The sequence below is a fragment of the Oncorhynchus mykiss genome, chromosome 1 (genome assembly GCF_013265735.2).
Source record: "Oncorhynchus mykiss isolate Arlee chromosome 1, USDA_OmykA_1.1, whole genome shotgun sequence".
In the NCBI taxonomy this organism is placed as follows: domain Eukaryota; kingdom Metazoa; phylum Chordata; class Actinopteri; order Salmoniformes; family Salmonidae; genus Oncorhynchus; species Oncorhynchus mykiss.
The window spans coordinates 14,139,589-14,161,041 of record NC_048565.1 but is presented as its reverse complement, the minus strand read 5'-3'; the positions used below and the strand labels follow the sequence as shown (position 1 = coordinate 14,161,041).

The 21,453-nt window shown below is 47.1% G+C and overlaps 1 protein-coding gene across 1 annotated transcript; it reads right to left on the bottom strand.

Moving 5' to 3' along the window:
- Positions 1–16,095: 16,095 nt before the first annotated feature.
- Positions 16,096–20,546, bottom strand: LOC110508285 (FRAS1-related extracellular matrix protein 1-like). Its single transcript, XM_021589094.2, has 3 exons — positions 20,488–20,546; positions 17,875–18,019; positions 16,096–16,999 (listed from the first exon to the last, which is right to left on the bottom strand). Exons 2-3 carry the CDS (start codon positions 18,015–18,017, stop codon positions 16,831–16,833), a joined length of 312 nt encoding a protein of 103 aa, XP_021444769.2. The 5' UTR covers positions 18,018–18,019; positions 20,488–20,546; the 3' UTR covers positions 16,096–16,830.
- Positions 20,547–21,453: the final 907 nt, after the last annotated feature.

Genomic DNA, 21,453 nt, shown 5'->3' with positions numbered 1-21,453 from the left:
ATATAGAGGCATGTGCACTTCTACCAAAACGCCACAAGAGGGCACTCTGATTATGTCTCATGAGAGGAGAACCGTTGGTCGTTTGTATGTTAACTTCTAGAGTAGAATTATCAAAGATGCATATTTTAAAATATATTTATTATGTTGTATTACATTCTGGTACATTATTTTAGGAAAATATCAGACTCAATAAATTATGTTTGGCCCAAATATAGTCTTCTCTGATTTCACACAACGCAATAGAGCGACCAATAAGAGCTTAAACATATTTAAAGGATTAAAGTGATTTGTACTGCTTGTTGTCATTCACTGAGTGTACCTGTACTATACCTTCTGAGGTCTGCAATAGATATTATTCATGGTGCGACAGTACCTTATGCAGAATACAGTCTTAAGGGGTTGAGCATAGGGTTGAGCATTGAGAGGAGCTGCGTTGTTTGGCTCACGGTAGCAGAGCATAACTCTAGCCAAGTGTCAGAGAGGGGAGTTCCACTAGGCCGAGGCCAGGGAACTCTGGCTGGGCTGCTTCACCTGCATGCACGCCCCACACATGCACAAACACACACAAGCACAAACACTTATACACCCACCCACCCACCCACACTCTCAGAGGCCCAGGGTGTGCCGGCCAGCAGGTTTTCCGCCTGGCTGACCGCTCTAGAATATGTGAGTGCATGGCTGGCCACAGGAGAGGTGAGGGACGAGGTACACAGTGTCACAGCAGCAGCCCATCCACCTGGCCACAACAGCCTGACAGGTTAACATGCAATACTGTAGGGAGGCCTGGGTTATAACGCTCTCTCTCTGTCTCTCTTTGTCTCTCTCTGTGTCTGTCTCTCTCTCTCTCTCTCTGTGTGTCTGTCTGTCTCTCTTTGTCTCTGTCTGTCTGTCTGTCTGTCTGTCTGTCTGTCTGTCTGTCTGTCTGTCTGTCTGTCTGTCTGTCTGTCTGTCTGTCTGTCTCTCTCTCTCTCTCTGTGTCTGTCTCTCTGTCTCTGTCTCTCTCTGTGTCTCTCTCTCTCTCTGTGTCTGTCTTTCTCTCTCTCTCTCTCTGTGACTACAATTACAAAGATGTCTCATGTTAAAATGATTACTTATGAATTATAGGTTATTATTTGTAGAAATAATTGTTAGAATTTTTTTTTTACTGTTTGCGAAGAGTGGGTTAGAGAGCTGAGATTAGAGGGGTGAAAGTGGCAGCCATTGTTTTGTACATTAGATACTTTTTTGTGTCACATGAAAATTAAGGATATACCCTAATGTTCCCTCAGTCTATTTGGTTCTTGACGCTACAGAAAAAAAGGCTTCAGGGTTGTGGTCAATTCCATTTAAATTCAGTCAATTCAGGACGTAAACTGAAATTCAAATGTTCCTTAATGCTTCTTAATGAGGATGTACTCTATGTATTCTCTATTAGTACCATCTGATGGCAGCCGACTGACCCTGTAAATCTGGTCCAGACTGCCCTGGCATTGCTGGTAAGCCAGTTCCAGGTTGTTATCAGTCTAGGTGAAACAGGGTACCGTTAGTGCTGCTCCCCTTGAGGAGCAGTTTGCCGTACTAGGAGGACTAGGTGATTAATTAGGCTTTGGATGGTGTAGCAAAACACCCAGTCACTACAAAGACACCCTTCCTTCTGAACTCAGTTGCCGGAGAGGGAAAAAACTGCTCAGTGATTTCACCATGAGGTCAATGGTGACTGTAAAACAGTTACAGAGTTTAATGGATGTGATAGAAAACTGAGGATGTATCAACAACAGTGTAGTTACTCCATAATACTAACCTAATGGACAAAGTGAAAAGTAGGAAGCCTGTACAGAATACACATATTCCAAAACATGAATCCTGTTTGCAATATGGAACCTAAGTAATACCAAAGACAGTACAGTATGAAGATTTGCTAAACCTGCTTCCCCAAAAGAAATCCCTGATCACACTTGTAGGCGATGTCATGGCGACGTTGGCTAGTTAAGCTCATGTGTTGAAACAGTCATCGGGTCTAACGGTCGTCTAGCGTCGAACTGCTCTCCCTTGATATAAAGTTATTTTTGACAAAAATGAAAACGTGTAAGTTTGTCCTTTCACAAGGTTGGAGTAATAACATGTTCAAATACTAAAGACATTGGCTTGAATACAGGCTGTGCCTTTTATATTTCAAGAAAATGTAACAACTAAGGAAGAATTGTTCACTTCTCTCATTGACTTCTCAAACCCCGGCCTGGTCTGTTTGGTCTGTTTCACAAGCGTTCCAGGAAGTCTTGCGAGGTTGTGCCTCTGGGTTTAGAAAGTCTCTGGTAATACTGCATAAAGTGTGGCAAAGAAATCAACTTTTTGTCCATAATACAAGCATTATGTTTGGGGCAAATCCAACACAATACATCACTGAGTACCATATTTTCAAGCATGGTGGTGGCTGCATCATGTAATGGGTATGTTTGTCATCAGCAAGGGCAGGCATCTCCAACATGTCGATCATGAGCTACCAGTATCTCGCTGCCCACCTATGAGTAGCTCACCAAACAAGTTTCACATGTTCCACCGCAAACTGTCAAACAAATATCACAAGTATGAAACACCACAAGATCCCAGTCTTTATCTAACCAATGCAACATTGACATTATCCCACCCCTGGTTAGCCACTATTGACCTCAAGCCAAACCTGACACAGTATCTGCCAATTCATTTCCAGCAATATTACCTCTTTCTGTCTGTGGTGCGGGCATATGTCTCACTCTGTGTGCTGCCAGTTGATGTGGGTTGACAGAAATACTTTCTTCAAACCATTCTCATTTAAATGTTAAATACAAAGTAGGCTTACCTGGCAGAAGTATGTCAGGAGTAAGTATATTATTTGTATAAATTTGTTATTTGCAAACTTTGCCATGAAATGAGCACCAACAGTACTGAACCATTGCTAGACGGCACATAGAAGGCACACTAGATGTGCAATTAAAGGGGAATTACACTCAAATGTTTCGTTTTCTTTCAGACCTAAACAAACATTGTCTTCTGATGTGATTGAAGCATTGACATCAACTCAGAATATCACATTTTATCACAAATTTGGGAAATCATTTTGAGGGGGAAATCACAGATTTTATAGGGACCTCCTTAGTTGTTTATGAACCATTATTTGACCAGGTATATTGACAGAGAACAATGCACTACTTTCTCTTGTACACTAAGGACCCGGGGAAGAGTTGCAGGGGAAATAAAATAATGTGCCTATTTGAAACCTAGAAAAAATGTGTAACTCACGACATGTTTCATTTTAAAGTAGCTCTCATGCTAGAAACAGTTGGAAACCCTAGGCCTAGGGTTTTGTTTATAAGCACAAATAAAATCCTAGAGGGAAAACCTGGTTCAGTCTGCTTTCCAACAGACACTGCGAGACTAATTTACCTTTCAGCAGGACAATAACCTAAAACACAAGCCAAATCTACACTGGAGTTGCTTACCAAGATGACATTGACTGTTCTGGAGTGTCCTAGTTCCAGTTTTGACTTAAATCGACTTGAAAATGTATGGCAAGACTTTAAAATGGCTGTCTAGCAATGACCAACAATCAAATTGACAGAGCTTGAAGAATTAAACAAATAATAACGGGCAAAGCTCTTAGACTTACCCAGAAACACTCACAGCTGTAATCACTCTTGGACTTACCCAGAAACACTCACAGCTGTAATCACTCTTAGACTTACCCAGAAACACTCACAGCTGTAATCACTCTTAGACTTACCCAGAAACACTCACAGTTGTAATCACTCTTAGAGACTTACCCAGAAAGACTCACAGTTGTAATCGCTGCCAAAGGTGCTTCTACAAAGTATTGACTCAGGGGTGTGAATACTTATGTAAATAAAATATTTCTGCATTTAATTTTCAATACATTTACTAACATTTCTAAAAGCAGGTTTAATTGTATCATTATGGGTTATTGTGTGTAGATGGGTGAAGAACAACATCTATTTAATCCATTTTGAATTCAGGCTGTAACAACAAAATGTTAAATAATTCAAGGGGTATGAATAGTTTCTGAAGGTAGGTGGGCATAGAAAGCACAGATCACGTTTGTTGTAAAAACAAGTTATGGTTGGTTGGATTGTACATTGAGGTGAACTGGTGGTTTGGCTGTGTGATATGGTGGTGGTGTGTCCATTAAAACACAGGAGACAGAGGTACAGTTAAAAGGGCTAATGCCGACTCGTGGACATCTTGTATAACAGAAGAAGATGGATGGAGAAAGTGTACGAATCAAAGCATCAGCAGTCAGGCCGTTTTTGCCACTGGCAACACTGTCTGTGTGATAGAAAGACATAGCATTGAAAAATAACTTCCAAAATTAATCATTTCTCTAAATGATCGAAAACCCCTCCAAATAATTTACATTACTCTACCATGAGAACTAGCTATTATTCCGATTCCAATTTAAAAAGCAATAAATCACTCTGAAGATTCCCTTTCCCACTTGCAAGCTGGGTAAGTTTTGGTGCGTGTTCACAGTTTTGCCCATGGCCCACCACATGTTACAGTGACAATGTACTGGAGCTGAAATGGGGACAGTGGAGTGTGTTTGGACAGATTTTAGTCCTCGTTCAACCCGCTGCCAAGCCAATCTGCCTCACACACACAGCCCTGCAGCTGACAACTGCCCTAGGCTTCACCAGCCATGACAATCAACACACTGGCCACCACACACACAGGTCCCCTCTCTCAGCCAAACCGGTGCAACATCTGCCATCTCCATCATCCCATATTTGCTGGGTAATTGTGCCCAGGGATGCCTGTCTGTCTGTACACTCCTCTCTGGCCGGCATGGCAACCGATGCCATCCGCTTTTATTATTCCCCTAATAATGTCCATTCATCATCCGCTGTCATGGCGACCAGGAGCCAGGAGAGTGGGCATAGAAAACACCTTCTGCCTGGGGGCCTGTGCCAAGCCCCTGCTCTGACACACAGGTGTGGCCTCATCCGCTGCCACCATTCACCCTCCAACAGAAATATACAGTAACACACCAATATAGCATGGATGAAGCTGGTCAGATGCCTTCATGTGTGTTGGATAAGACTGGGGTTAACCAGAAACCAGAAGAAATAGGCCTAGTGAAATAGATGGATGATCTAAAAATGTTATCAGTTTGTATTTGAGTGATGTGTAGCGGGTGGATAAAATGACTGATTGCTCTTTTGGGTCAGTGCGTCAGTTAAGAGATGCCATCACTACTGCCCCTGCTGGTCGGCTATCACCTCCCGCTCTGACAGAGAGCATAGGCAGTGGGTGTGTTCCCCCTCTCCTCTCCTCTTGTCACCGGCTGGCTTGGCTGCAGAAGGGCTGCTGGCTCCCAGCTGACCCCGAGGTGGAATACAGCCAGGCTGCTCTCTCTCTCTCTCTGTGTGTGTGTGTGTGTGTGTGTGTGTGTGTGTGTGTGTGTGTGTGTGTGTGTGTGTGTGTGTGTGTGCACCAGGCCTTTGGGTGACAGAGAGGAGAGGAGAGGAGAGGAGTTGAGAGGAGAGGAGAGGAGAGGAGAGGAGAGGAGAGGAAAGGAAAGGAAAGGAAAGGAGAGGAGAGGAGAGGAGAGGAGAGGAGAGGAGAGGAGAGGAGAGGAGAGGAGAGGAGAGGAGAGGAGAGGAGAGGAGAGGAGAGGAGAGGAGAGGAGAGGAGAGGAGAGGAAAGGAAAGGAAAGGAAAGGAGAGGAGAGGAGAGGAGACGAGAGGAGAGGAGAGGAAAGGAAAGGAAAGGAAAGGAAAGGAAAGGAAAGGAAAGGTGAGGAAAGGAAAGGAAAGGAGGGGAGGGTAGAGGAGAGGAGAGGACAGGTCAGTCATATGCCCCGCCATCTCTCTCTCTCCACCCAAGCTTAAGCTCATTAACATACTGTAGCAAAGACCGCTCCCTCATCTCTTGAAACTTGACTTTTATATATATATACTGTATATATGTTTTGCATTTGATGAGCTTTGCTGAACTTCTTTTTATGCTCAAGTACTCCGTCCAAATGTACGGGTGATGGGCCATGTGATGAAAAAAAACTACCTTTTTTATACAGTCAAAATCAACTGACATTTCATGGTGTTTATCTTCAGAAGGAGATGTATTTGTAACATTTGTGACATAATTGTGTCTGGTTTTAGAGAAAAATGTAAAGATCCAATTAAATCTGACTGAATAAGAATGCTTTGAATTCAATCATTCAAATCTGACTTGAATGAGTCTTGCTGGACAGTGTACTGTTGTCATGGTTGTAACACACTCTCTGGGCTGTGTACTGTTGTCATGGTTGTAACACACTCTCTGGGCTGTGTACTGTTGTCATGGTTGTAACACACTCTCTGGGCTGTGTACTGTTGTCCTGGTTGTAACACACTCTCTGGGCTGTGTACTGTTGTCCTGGTTGTAACACACTCTCTGGGCTGTGTACTGTTGTCATGGTTGTAACACACTCTCTGGGCTGTGTACTGTTGTCATGGTTGTAACACACTCTCTGGGCTGTGTACTGTTGTCATGGTTGTAACACACTCTCGGGGCTGTGTACTGTTGTCATGGTTGTAACACACTCTCTGGGCTGTGTACTGATGTCATTGTTGTAACACACTCTCTGGGCTGTGTACTGTTGTCATGGTTGTAACACACTCCCTGGGCTGTGTACTGTTGTCATGGTTGTAACACACTCTCTGGGCTGTGTACTGTTGTCATGGTTGTAACACACTCTCTGGGCTGTGTACTGTTGTCATGGTTGTAACACACTCTCTGGGCTGTGTACTGATGTCATTGTTGTAACACACTCTCTGGGCTGTGTACTGATGTCATGGTTGTAACACACTCTCTGGGCTGTGTACTGTTGTCATGGTTGTAACACACTCTCTGGGCTGTGTACTGTTGTCATGGTTGTAACACACTCTCTGGGCTGTGTACTGTTGTCATGGTTGTAACACACTTTCTGGGCTGTGTACTGTTGTCATGGTTGTAACACACTCTCTGGGCTGTGTACTGATGTCATTGTTGTAACACACTCTCTGGGCTGTGTACTGATGTCATGGTTGTAACACACTCTCTGGGCTGTGTACTGTTGTCATGGTTGTAACACACTCTCTGGGCTGTGTACTGATGTCATGGTTGTAACACACTCTCTGGGCTGTGTACTGTTGTCATGGTTGTAACACACTCTCTGGGTTGTGTACTGTTGTCATGGTTGTAACACACTCTCTGGGCTGTGTACTGTTGTCATGGTTGTAACACACTCTCTGGGTTGTGTACTGTTGTCATGGTTGTAACACACTCTCTGGGCTGTGTACTGTTGTCATGGTTGTAACACACTCTCTGGGCTGTGTACTGTTGTCATGGTTGTAACACACTCTCTGGGCTGTGTACTGTTGTCATGGTTGTAACACACTCTCTGGGCTGTGTACTGATGTCATGGTTGTAACACACTCTCTGGGCTGTGTACTGATGTCATGGTTGTAACACACTCTCTGGGCTGTGTACTGATGTCATGGTTGTAACACACTCTCTGGGCTGTGTACTGTTGTCATGGTTGTAACACACTCTCTGGGCTGTGTACTGTTGTCATGGTTGTAACACACTCTCTGGGCTGTGTACTGTTGTCATGGTTGTAACACACTCACTGGGCTGTGTACTGTTGTCCTGGTTGTAACACACTCTCTGGGCTGTGTACTGTTGTCATGGTTGTAACACACTCTCTGGGCTGTGTACTGTTGTCATGGTTGTAACACACTCTCTGGGCTGTGTACTGTTGTCATGGTTGTAACACACTCTCTGGGCTGTGTACTGTTGTCATGGTTGTAACACACTCTCTGGGCTGTGTACTGTTGTCATGGTTGTAACACACTCTCTGGGCTGTGTACTGTTGTCATGGTTGTAACACACTCTCTGGGCTGTGTACTGATGTCATTGTTGTAACACACTCTCTGGGCTGTGTACTGATGTCATGGTTGTAACACACTCTCTGGGCTGTGTACTGTTGTCATGGTTGTAACACACACTCTGGGCTGTGTACTGTTGTCATGGTTGTAACACACTCTCTGGGCTGTGTACTGTTGTCATGGTTGTAACACACTTTCTGGGCTGTGTACTGTTGTCATGGTTGTAACACACTCTCTGGGCTGTGTACTGATGTCATGGTTGTAACACACTCTCTGGGCTGTGTACTGATGTCATGGTTGAAACACACTCTCTGGGCTGTGTACTGTTGTCATGGTTGTAACACACTCTCTGGGCTGTGTACTGATGTCATGGTTGTAACACACTCTCTGGGCTGTGTACTGTTGTCATGGTTGTAACACACTCTCTGGGTTGTGTACTGTTGTCATGGTTGTAACACACTCTCTGGGCTGTGTACTGTTGTCATGGTTGTAACACACTCTCTGGGTTGTGTACTGTTGTCATGGTTGTAACACACTCTCTGGGCTGTGTACTGTTGTCATGGTTGTAACACACTCTCTGGGCTGTGTACTGTTGTCATGGTTGTAACACACTCTCTGGGTTGTGTACTGTTGTCATGGTTGTAACACACTCTCTGGGCTGTGTACTGTTGTCATGGTTGTAACACACTCTCTGGGCTGTGTACTGTTGTCATGGTTGTAACACACTCTCTGGGCTGTGTACTGATGTCATGGTTGTAACACACTCTCTGGGCTGTGTACTGATGTCATGGTTGTAACACACTCTCTGGGCTGTGTACTGATGTCATGGTTGTAACACACTCTCTGGGCTGTGTACTGTTGTCATGGTTGTAACACACTCTCTGGGCTGTGTACTGTTGTCATGGTTGTAACACACTCACTGGGCTGTGTACTGTTGTCCTGGTTGTAACACACTCTCTGGGCTGTGTACTGTTGTCATGGTTGTAACACACTCTCTGGGCTGTGTACTGTTGTCATGGTTGTAACACACTCTCTGGGCTGTGTACTGTTGTCATAGTTGTAACACACTCTCTGGGCTGTGTACTGTTGTCATGGTTGTAACACACTCTCTGGGCTGTGTACTGTTGTCATGGTTGTAACACACTCTCTGGGCTGTGTACTGTTGTCATGGTTGTAACACACTCTCTGGGCTGTGTACTGTTGTCATGGTTGTAACACACTCTCTGGGCTGTGTACTGTTGTCATGGTTGTAACACACTCTCTGGGCTGTGTACTGTTGTCATTGTTGTAACACACTCTCTGGGCTGTGTACTGTTGTCATGGTTGTAACACACTCTCTGGGCTGTGTACTGTTGTCATGGTTGTAACACACTCTCTGGGCTGTGTACTGTTGTCATGGTTGTAACACACTCTCTGGGCTGTGTACTGTTGTCATGGTTGTAACACACTCTCTGGGCTGTGTACTGATGTCATGGTTGTAACACACTCTCTGGGCTGTGTACTGTTGTCATGGTTGTAACACACTCTCTGGGCTGTGTACTGATGTCATGGTTGTAACACACTCTCTGGGCTGTGTACTGATGTCATGGTTGTAACACACTCTCTGGGCTGTGTACTGATGTCATGGTTGTAACACACTCTCTGGGCTGTGTACTGTTGTCATGGTTGTAACACACTCTCTGGGCTGTGTACTGTTGTCATGGTTGTAACACACTCACTGGGCTGTGTACTGTTGTCCTGGTTGTAACACACTCTCTGGGCTGTGTACTGTTGTCATGGTTGTAACACACTCTCTGGGCTGTGTACTGTTGTCATGGTTGTAACACACTCTCTGGGCTGTGTACTGTTGTCATAGTTGTAACACACTCTCTGGGCTGTGTACTGTTGTCATGGTTGTAACACACTCTCTGGGCTGTGTACTGTTGTCATGGTTGTAACACACTCTCTGGGCTGTGTACTGTTGTCATGGTTGTAACACACTCTCTGGGCTGTGTACTGTTGTCATGGTTGTAACACACTCTCTGGGCTGTGTACTGTTGTCATGGTTGTAACACACTCTCTGGGCTGTGTACTGTTGTCATTGTTGTAACACACTCTCTGGGCTGTGTACTGTTGTCATGGTTGTAACACACTCTCTGGGCTGTGTACTGTTGTCATGGTTGTAACACACTCTCTGGGCTGTGTACTGTTGTCATGGTTGTAACACACTCTCTGGGCTGTGTACTGTTGTCATGGTTGTAACACACTCTCTGGGCTGTGTACTGTTGTCATGGTTGTAACACACTCTCTGGGCTGCCACGTCCAGCTGGGAGAAGGTGAGGAGCCGTGTCCCTTTGAAGTTGGACCGTGTGGATGTGTCCTTCGGTGGCCAGTAGAATGTCTGTGGTCAGTCTGAGCCTCTCTTCCTCCAAGGTCACTGGCCTGGTGACCAGCATGATGTCACAAAGGACAGACGCCAATTATAAGAGATATAACTTGATCATAATGCATTATAGCTGTAGGCTGTGTTACCTGTGTTACCTATAGCTGCAGGCTGTACGTGTTACCTGCTTTTTATTATATTTAACTGTCTGTTTTACTGTAAAGTGTGTGTATAGCAATTTTCAATGGACTTTAAATAAAGTTTGATTTGCATCGAAAGGTTAGCTCAATATGAACTGTAGGAAAAGTGTGGAGAATTTGTAGGTCAAAGTGTAGGCTAATGTGCTAAATCTGAAACAAAAAGGTAAAAATGTAAGCAAAAAAAACTATAAAAACTGGAAAAAAATAGAACAATGAAACCGCGGAGGGAACCAAAACCCTCAACATCTGTTCCCTCACTTTATTTCAATTATTCATGTTCTGAGGTGGCTCTTCCTGCGGTGCATTTCTCACCTCTACTCCTCCAGGATTGGAGGCCACTGAGCCAAAAGGACCAAGCGCACCCCTTGCTGCCCTTCCTCTCTTTGCCCTCCCTGCCTCACATGCCATGCTCACCCAACTGACAAAGCTGGCCTGGCTATAGGGAATGCCACCTACTCAATTATACATGGCTGAGACGCAGTGGCTGGAGAAAGTTGGTTTGCGTGGTGCGTTGAGGCACAAAATGGCTGCCATGCCGTGCGTCACCCTCACACTGGTGGGTTAATGAGGTATTATGTATTGGTGTACTGGGTACATTGGGTAGTGACTGTGTTATGGTGAGTGAATGAGGACCCAAAAGCGAACTAACTTAAACAGAGCTTCTTTAATAACCAAACATAGGTAGGCTCAGATAGACCGGCAGATTCCGACAGGACAGGACAAGGTTACAGCAAACATGACGATAGTCTGGCTCAGGCATGAAACACAACAAACAAGAATCCGACAAGGACAGGAACAGAAACAGAGAGAGATATAGGGACCTAATCAGAGGGAAAAAGGGAACAGGTGGGAAACGGGGTGAATGGGTAGTCAGAGGAGACAAGGAACAGCTGGGGGAAAGCGGGGGAGAAAAGGTAACCTAACAACGACCAGCAGAGGGAGACAGGGTGAAGGGAAAGGACAGAGACAAGACACAACATGACAGTACATGACAGTACCCCCCCACTCACCGAGCGCCTCCTGGCGCACTCGAGGAGGAAACCTGGCGGCAACGGAGGAAATCCTCGATCAGCGCACGGTCCAGCACGTCCCGAGAGGGAACCCAACTCCTCTCCTCAGGACCGTACCCCTCCCAATCTACGAGGTACTGGTGACCACGGCCCCGAGGACGCATGTCCAAAATTCTACGGACCCTGTAGATGGGTGCGCCCTCGACAAGGATGGGGGGGGGGGGGGGGAAGACGAGCAGGGGCGCGAAGGACGGGCTTGATGCAGGAGACATGGAAGACCGGGTGGACGCGACGAAGGTATCGCGGAAGAAGAAGTCGAACTGCGACAGGATTAATGACCCGAGAAATACGGAACGGACCAATGAACCGCGGGGTCAACTTGCGAGAAGCCGTCTTAAGGGGAAGGTTCTGAGTGGAGAGCCAAACTCTCTGACCGCGACAATATCTAGGACTCTTAGTTCTACGCTTATTAGCAGCCCTCACAGTCTGCGTCCTATAACGGCAAAGTGCAGACCTGACCCTCTTCCAGGTGCGCTCGCAACGTTGGACAAAAGCCTGAGCGGAGGGGACGCTGGACTCGGCGAACTGAGATGAGAACAGCGGAGGCTGGTACCCGAGGCTACTCTGAAAAGGAGATAGCCCGGTCGCAGACGAAGGAAGCGAGTTTTGGGCGTATTCTGCCCAGGGGAGCTGTTCTGACCAAGACGCAGGGTTACGAAAAGAAAGACTGCGTAAGATGCGACCAATAGTCTGATTGGCCCGTTCTGCTTGACCGTTAGACTGGGGGTGAAAGCCGGAAGAGAGACTGACGGAAGCCCCAATCAAACGGCAAAACTCCCTCCAAAATTGAGACGTGAATTGCGGACCTCTGTCCGAAACGACGTCTGACGGAAGGCCATGAATTCTGAAAACATTCTCGATGATGATTTGTGCCGTCTCTTTAGCAGAAGGAAGCTTAGCAAGGGGAATGAAATGAGCCGCCTTAGAGAACCTATCGACAACCGTAAGAATAACAGTCTTCCCCGCTGACGAAGGCAGTCCGGTGACAAAATCTAAGGCGATGTGAGACCACGGTCGAGAGGGAATAGGAAGCGGCCTGAGACGGCCGGCAGGAGGAGAGTTACCGGACTTAGTCTGCGCGCAGACCGAACAAGCAGCCACGAAACGACGCGTGTCATGCTCCCGGGTGGGCCACCAAAAACGCTGGCGAATGGAAGCAAGCGTACCCCGAACGCCAGGGTGGCCGGCTAACTTGGCAGAGTGAGCCCACTGAAGAACGGCCAGACGAGTAGGAACGGGAACGAAAAGAAGGTTCCTAGGACAAGCGCGCGGCGACGGAGTGTGAGTGAGCGCTTGTTTTACCTGCCTCTCAATTCCCCAGACAGTCAACCCGACAACACGCCCCTCAGGGAGAATCCCCTCGGGGTCAGTGGAGGCTACTGAAGAACTGAAGAGACGAGACAAAGCATCAGGCTTGGTGTTCTTAGAGCCCGGACGATAAGAAATCACGAACTCGAAACGAGCGAAAAACAGCGCCCAACGCGCCTGACGCGCATTAAGTCGTTTGGCAGAACGGATGTACTCAAGGTTCCTATGGTCAGTCCAAACGACAAACGGAACGGTCGCCCCCTCCAACCACTGTCGCCATTCGCCTAGGGCTAACCGGATGGCGAGCAGTTCGCGGTTACCCACATCATAGTTACGTTCCGACGGCGACAGGCGATGAGAAAAATACGCGCATGGGTGGACCTTGTCGTCAGAGAGGGAGCGCTGAGAAAGGATGGCTCCCACGTCCACCTCTGACGCGTCAACCTCGACAACGAACTGTCTAGAGACGTCAGGTGTAACAAGGATAGGAGCGGATGTAAAACGATTCTTGAGGAGATCAAAAGCTCCCTGGGCGGAAACGGACCACTTAAAGCACGTCTTGACAGAAGTAAGGGCTGTGAGAGGAGCTGCCACCTGACCGAAATTACGGATGAAACGACGATAGAAGTTCGCGAAGCCTAGAAAGCGCTGCAGCTCGACGCGTGACTTAGGGACGGGCCAATCAATGACAGCTTGGACCTTAGCGGGATCCATCTTAATGCCTTCAGCGGAAATAACAGAACCGAGAAATGTGACGGAGGAGGCATGAAAAGTGCACTTCTCAGCCTTCACAAAAAGACAATTCTCTAAAAGGCGCTGGAGGACACGTCGAACGTGCTGAACATGAATCTGGAGTGACGGTGAAAAAATCAGGATATCGTCAAGGTAAACGAAAACAAAGATGTTCAGCATGTCTCTCAGGACATCATTGACTAATGCCTGAAAGACAGCTGGAGCGTTAGCGAGGCCGAAAGGAAGAACCCGGTATTCAAAGTGCCCTAACGGAGTGTTAAACGCCGTCTTCCACTCGTCCCCCTCCCTGATGCGCACGAGATGGTAAGCGTTACGAAGGTCCAACTTAGTGAAAAACCTGGCTCCCTGCAGGATCTCGAAGGCTGAAGACATAAGAGGAAGCGGATAACGATTCTTCACTGTTATGTCATTCAGCCCTCGATAATCTATGCAGGGGCGCAGAGACCCGTCCTTCTTCTTGACAAAAAAAACCCCCGCTCCGGCGGGAGAGGAGGAGGGGACTATGGTACCGGCGTCAAGAGCTACAGACAAATAATCTTCGAGAGCCTTACGTTCGGGAGCCGACAGAGAGTATAGTCTACCCCGGGGGGGGGTGGTTCCCGGAAGGAGATCAATACTACAATCATACGACCGGTGTGGAGGAAGAGAGGTGGCCCTGGACCGACTGAACACCGTGCGCAGATCGTGATATTCCTCCGGCACCCCTGTCAAATCACCAGGCTCCTCCTGTGAAGAAGAGACAGAGGAAACAGGAGGGATAGCAGACATTAAACATTTCACATGACAAGAGACGTTCCAGGAGAGGATAGAATTACTAGACCAATTAATGGAAGGATTATGACAAACTAGCCAGGGATGGCCCAAAACAACAGGTGTAAAAGGTGAACGAAAAATTAAAAAAGAAATGGTTTCACTATGATTACCAGAAACAGTGAGGGTTAAAGGTAGCGTCTCACGCTGAATCCTGGGGAGAGGACTACCATCCAGGGCGAACAAGGCCGTGGGCTCCTTTAACTGTCTGAGAGGAATGTCATGTTCCCGAGCCCAGGTCTCGTCCATAAAACAGCCCTCCGCCCCAGAGTCTATTAAGGCACTGCAGGAAGCTGACGAACCGGTCCAGCGTAGATGGACCGACAAGGTAGTGCAGGATCTTGAAGGAGAGACAGGAGTAGTAGCGCTCACCAGTAGCCCTCCGCTTACTGACGAGCTCTGGCCTTTTACTGGACATGAAGTGACAAAATGACCAGCGGAACCGCAATAGAGACAGAGGCGGTTGGTGATTCTCCGTTCCCTCTCCTTAGTCGAGATGCGGATACCTCCCAGCTGCATGGGCTCAGCACCCGAGCCGGCAGAGGAAGATGGTAGTGATGCGGAGAGGGAGGCGACGGAGAGCGCGAGCTCCTTTCCACGAGCTCGGTGACGAAGATCAACCCGTCGCTCAATGCGAATAGCGAGTTCAATCAAGGAATCCACGCTGGAAGGAACCTCCCGGGAGAGAATCTCATCCTTTACCTCTGCGCGGAAACCCTCCAGAAGACGAGCGAGCAAGGCCGGCTCGTTCCAGCCACTGGAGACAGCAAGAGTGCGAAACTCAACAGAGTAGTCTGTTATGGATCGATTGCCTTGACATAGGGAAGACAGGGCCCTGGAAGCCTCCTCCCCAAAAACAGATCGATCAAAAACCCGTATCATCTCCTCCTTAAAGTCCTGATACTGGTTAGTACACTCAGCCCTTGCCTCCCAGATTGCCGTGCCCCACTCACGAGCCCGTCCAATAAGGAGAGATATGACGTAGGCGACACGAGCAGTGCTCCTGGAGTAAGTGTTGGGCTGGAGAGAAAACACAATATCACACTGGGTGAGGAACGAGCGGCATTCAGTGGGCTCCCCAGAGTAACACGGCGGGTTATTGATTCTGGGCTCCGGAGATTCGAAAGCCCTGGAAGTGGCCGGTGGATCGAGGCGGAGATGGTGAACCTGTTCTGTGAGGTTGGAGACTTGGGTGGCCAGGGTCTCAACGGCATGTCGAGCAGCAGACACTTCCTGCTCGTGTCTGCCTAGCATCGCTCCCTGGATCCCGACGGCTGAGTGGAGAGGATCCGAAGTCGCTGGGTCCATTCTTGGTCGGATTCTTCTGTTATGGTGAGTGAATGAGGACCCAAAAGCGAACTAACTTAAACAGAGCTTCTTTAATAACCAAACATAGGTAGGCTCAGATAGACCGGCAGATTCCGACAGGACAGGACAAGGTTACAGCAAACATGACGATAGTCTGGCTCAGGCATGAAACACAACAAACAAGAATCCGACAAGGACAGGAACAGAAACAGAGAGAGATATAGGGACCTAATCAGAGGGAAAAAGGGAACAGGTGGGAAACGGGGTGAATGGGTAGTCAGAGGAGACAAGGAACAGCTGGGGGAAAGCGGGGGAGAAAAGGTAACCTAACAACGACCAGCAGAGGGAGACAGGGTGAAGGGAAAGGACAGAGACAAGACACAACATGACAGTACATGACAGACTGAATATGCATTCCTTTATTTACCTTTTCTTTCGCTGGTAACTGCAAGTAATAACTACTGTATGTTGATTGGCGTTGTGATTGCTAAAGTACCTGCAGATAGATACACACACACACACTAAAATGTTGCTTTGACAGGTGGACAGGAGTAGCACAGGTGGGTGACATACCCATCTAGCACATTTGGTTCCTTGGAAGTTGTGGGAACTTTTTTTGTAGGAACTTATGTTTTTGGCTTCACATTGGTTGTGAGAACGAAGACATATGTTTCCTGACCGGTAAAACAGAAAGTTTTGCCTGTTCTGGGAACGTTTCATATTTAGGTTTGTTTTACTCTGGTTCCCTGAATTCCTTCTTTCTTTTCTTTTTTTTTTTACATTCCCCGAATATTGCCAAGAACTGACATAAGAGAACCATACGTTCTGACAACATTGCTTAAGTCACAACATTTTTGAGAACGTTGCCAGAATGTAGTAAAAATATAACATTAAATAGAACCACATGGGAACTTGTGTGTAATGTTCCCACAGAAGAACGTTGTTTCTTAAAGTTCTCTGAACAATTTGAGAACATGACTTTAATTAAAACCATGAGGAAAGTTGTGGGAAGGTTGTATGCAAAATAACCATAGGACAACCACGCTCTCACCAAGCTCTAAGAAACATATATGGTTCTCAGAACGTTGTGTGCTAGCTGGGTGTATCTGGGGACAACATGTTAAATAAGTTGATTCTCAGTGTCATTTGAAGAAGGTGCCGTGCTTTGCATCTTGAGCTGCAGTTTCCCAAACCTGGGCCCAGCGTTGAGGATATAGTAGATCTGACTGGGACGAGTGTCCAGGTCTTCGCCTCCACACCACACTGGAGATCACCTTCCTGTCCATCCAGTCCACCTCTACACCTGCATTCCTGACAGAGGATACAAGAGATGGTCAGGACCATAGAGACACAGAAATAAACATACTAGGGACTAAGAGAGAGAAAGAGAGAGGGAGACATTATTAGAGAGAGTACAATCACCAGCAAAGACACTGAGGGCCACAGAGACATTGGGTACCAGTTCCAACTCACATACAGCTCCCTTCAAGCAGTACCGACTAGCACCAGTCAACTGAGGGGCCCCAGCCCAGAGATACAGTAGGGCAAACACTGGGGGCCACAGAGAGACACATGCAGAAAGGACCACAGAGGCCTAGCATGCACTTAACCTAGCCTAGCACGCTCAGAAGAGTCCTCATCCTGAACACACGTAAACAAACACCAGATCCCTTCCTTCCCCCTGCTGCCTGGCATGGAATAACAGGCAGGCGAGCAGGAGAGATTTGTCAGAGCCATCCACCAGGGCCCCGCAAACAAGGAAGCGGGAGTCTGCCAAAAAGCCACATTACTTCTGCCTATGTGGCCTTGATGGACTGCAACCAGTGCCAACGCACTGACTCAAAAACCCCTCCTGATCTAAGGAGGAAAAACAGGAGGACAGAGGAGGACCTAGTCAAGGATGTAACTTGATTCCCAGTCACTCATTCGAGGAGGACAGATTTATCTCCTCTCCCCCTGTCCACACTCACTTATCCCGACCCTGCACTCCATTCCTCCCCCACCCTCCCCCTGTCCACACTCACGTATCCCGACCCTGCACCCGCCACATGTGCTGTATGGGTTGTATCTGTTGACCCCATTCCTCCCCCACCCTCCCCCCGTTCTGTCCCCTTTCTGTCCTGATCCCCCCATCCTCTCCTTCTTGGCTCAGACTGTTCCTCCCAGAGAGTCCTTCCTATCCTTACTTCAGCAGCCGGGGTTTTTCATCATTGACTGGTAGGACGATGATCTTCGCTGTCCCCTGGACTGTGTGGCAGCCATCTGTCAGCTGCATGGTGAATGAGTCCTTCAGGTTTTCCATGTCATCCTGCATGTACATGATCCTCATTCCTGCAGATAGGGGCCAAGAGGGGAGGAGTCAGGGAGAGCGGTGGGAGAGGGTGAATGGGAGGACAGTTTGGTGGGATTTCGGTGGCAGCGTGCCAATACATTAGCAAGGTGAGATTATCTGTACCTCCGTTTGAGTCACATTGAAGTAATTTCTACAATTAAAAAAAAATAAACGCAGCAAAAAAAGAAACACCATTTTTTCAGGACCCTGTCTTTCAAAGATAATTTGTTGAAATCCAAATAACTTCACAGATCTTAATTGTAAAGTGTTTAAACACTGTTTCCCATGCTTGTTCAATGAACCATAAACAATGTATGAAGATGCACCTGTGGAACAGTCGTTAAGACACTAACAGCTTACAGACGGTAGGCAATTAAGGTCACAGTTATGAAAACTTAGGACACTAAAGAGGCCTTTCTACTGACACTGAAAAACATCAAAGAAAGATGCCCGGGGTCCCTGCTCATCTGCATGAACGTGCCTTAGGCATGCTGCAAGGAGGCATGAGGACTGCAGGTGTGGCCAGGGCAATAAATTACAATGTCCGTACTGTGAGACGCCTAAGACAGCGATACAGGGAGACAGGACGGACAGCCTATCGTCCTTGCAGTGGCAGACCATGTGTAACAACACCTGCACAGGATCGGTACAGCCAAACATCACAACTGCGAGACAGGTACAGGATGGCAACCACAACTGCCCGAGTTACACCAGGAATGCACAATCCCCCCATTAGTGCTCAGACGATCTGCAATAGGCTGAGAGAGGCTGGACTGAGGGCTTGTAGGCCTGTTGTAAGGCAGGTTCTCACCAGATAGACATCACTGGCAGCAACGTCCCCTATGGGCACAAACCCACCATCGCTGGACCAGACAGGATTGGCAAAAAAAGTGCTCTTCACTGACGAGTCACGGTTTTGTCTCACCAGGAGTGATAGTTTGTTTCGCGCTTATAGGTCGAAGGAATGAGTGTTACACTGAGGCCAGTACTCTGGAGTGGGATTGATTTGGAGGGGAAGGGTTCTTCATGATCTGGGGGCGATGTGTCACAGCATCATCAGACTGAGCTTGTGGTCATTGCAGGCAATCTCAACGCTGTGCGTTACAGGGGAGACATCCTCCTCCCTCATGTGGTACCCTTCCCTCAGGCTCATCCTGACATGACCCTCCAGCACGACAATGCCACCAGCCATACTGCTCATTCTGTGTGTGATTTCCTGAAAGACAGGAATGTCAGTGTTCTGCCATGGCCAGCGAAGAGCCCGGATCTCAATTCCATTGAGCACGTCTTGGACCTGTTGGATCGGAAGGTGAGGGCTAGGGCCATTCCTCCCAGAAATGTCCGGGAACTTGCAGGTGCCTTGGTGGAAGAGTGGGGTAACATCTTACAGCAAGAACTGGCAAATCTGGAGGTCCATGAGGAGGAGATCCACTGCAGTACTTAATGCAGCTGGTGGCCACACCAGATACTGTCTGTTACTTTTGATTTTGACCCCGCCCCTTTTGTTCAGGGACACATTATTCCATTTTCTGTTAGTCACATGTCTGTGGAACTTGCTCAGTTTGGCTCAGTTGTTGAATGTTCATACAAATATTTACACGTTAAATTTGCTGAAAATAAACCCAGTTGACAGTGAGAGGACATTTCTTTTTTTGCTGAGTTTATGTGGTGGAAATGAGAAACTGGCTTTTTAAGAACTAATATTTTATTGCAAAGAGAGAGAGAGAGAGAGAGAGAGAGAGAGAGAGAGAGAGAGAGAGAGAGAGAGAGAGAGAGAGAGAGAGAGAGAGAGAGAGAGAGAGAGAGAGAGAGAGAGAGAGAGAGAGAGAGAAAACACAGTTGGAAGGACTTGGTGCAGGGGAAGCAACAGCAGCAGCACCACAGGCGCTTGGCAACCTCTCTCTCTAACATCTGTTCAGCAGGGGCCTGACCTCAATGACAACACAACGCACAACCCTCTGGAAGGAAGGCACAGGCCAGGCTGGGGGAAGGGGCAGGCTGGCCTTGTAGTGGGACGCAACGCCTGTACCCCATGAATAACAACCCAACAACCTTAAACCCACAGACTAACAAAAGACACAAGTCAACATACGGCACTAAATCAAATGAAGACATGGTGAATCATGAAGGCTACTGCTGCCCTTAGTTGGGCAAAATTATTGAGGAAAAACCGGCCTTAGTGGGCTCAGATTTGCACATAAAAGTGTAAATCTCTCAAGGACAAGGTGACTTTACTCAATGTATTTACCCCCAAAAATGAAATGCTACTTAGCTGCTAATGTGACTATAATAAAGAACTAAAAATGGCATGATGATCTGGACGAGACTGCCGAATTAAGGCAAATGGAAGAATCTCTGGATTAACTATCTAATGTTAGCTAAAGATAGTAATGAATAAATTGGCTATATTTCTTTAAACGGAAAATACTTTGAATTGTCTTTTGCAAGTTATAAATTGACACAATACCTGTTAGCAAAGGTGTCAGCTAGAGATGACGTGTGTGGGTCTGCTTCCAACTCACACCCTCAAACACGTAGATCCCCTGAACACAGCTCACTTTCCAGCTCACTTTCCAACTCACACCCTCAAACACCTAGATCCCCTGAACACAGCTCACTTTCCAGCCCACTTTCCAGCTCACACTCTCAAACACCTAGATCCCCTGAACGCAGATCACTCGCCAGATCCCAATCACCTGAATTCTGATCACCTGTTCACACACCTGTATGTCATTATATCACACTATTTAGTTCAGTTCTTTGCACCCCATCACTGTGAGGTATTGTTTGTTTTGTGACACGTCTTTCATAGCGCAGTTGTTCCCTTGTGATTTAATCCTCCCGTGTATGATAGTTTTTGCCTGCCTCACTACTGATGCCTTTTTGCCTGTTATCTACCTATTGCCTGATCTACCAGACTACATTACGAGCCTTTTCCCTGCCTGTACTGTTGCCCTTTTGGACCTCCTGTGTATGACCTTCTGCCTGCCCCTGGACCCAGCTACCTACCTCCTCCTGTGGTCCTTTACCAATAAACACCTGCTGTGTCCTGCACTTGAAACCAGCTCTCGGTCTCCACTCGTGTTCATTACAACGTGTAGGAGCTAGCAGGGAGTTGTAGTCTTGCATGATGTCTAATTTGATGCTAATTAGCATTTTAAAATCTGACAGTAAATAAAACCGAATATATTGATAAAAGTCACCTTGTCCGAGAGAGATTTACATGGTTATTAAAACGTCATGCCAGGGTGAGTCTACACGAAACACAGCCCTTATTATAAGTGTTTCTAAAATTCCCTATGGGGAAAAATGAATGGTGGAAAAATGATTGGAACCATTTCCCTGTTTGACTGCTAGGTTTTATGGGTATTATGACACCTCCAATGTGGGGCTCCATTAGTCCTCATCTCAAAATATTTTGCTTATTGTTATA

Excerpts from the sequence above, each read along its gene's own strand:
- LOC110508285 (XM_021589094.2), bottom strand. The coding sequence starts at position 18,017 with ATGAGGATCATGTACATGCAGGATGACATGGAAAACCTGAAGGACTCA. Across the intron at positions 17,000-17,874 it reads GAAAAACCCCGGCTGCTGAA|GAATGCAGGTGTAGAGGTGG; the intron begins GTAAGGATAGGA and ends ATCCTCTGTCAG.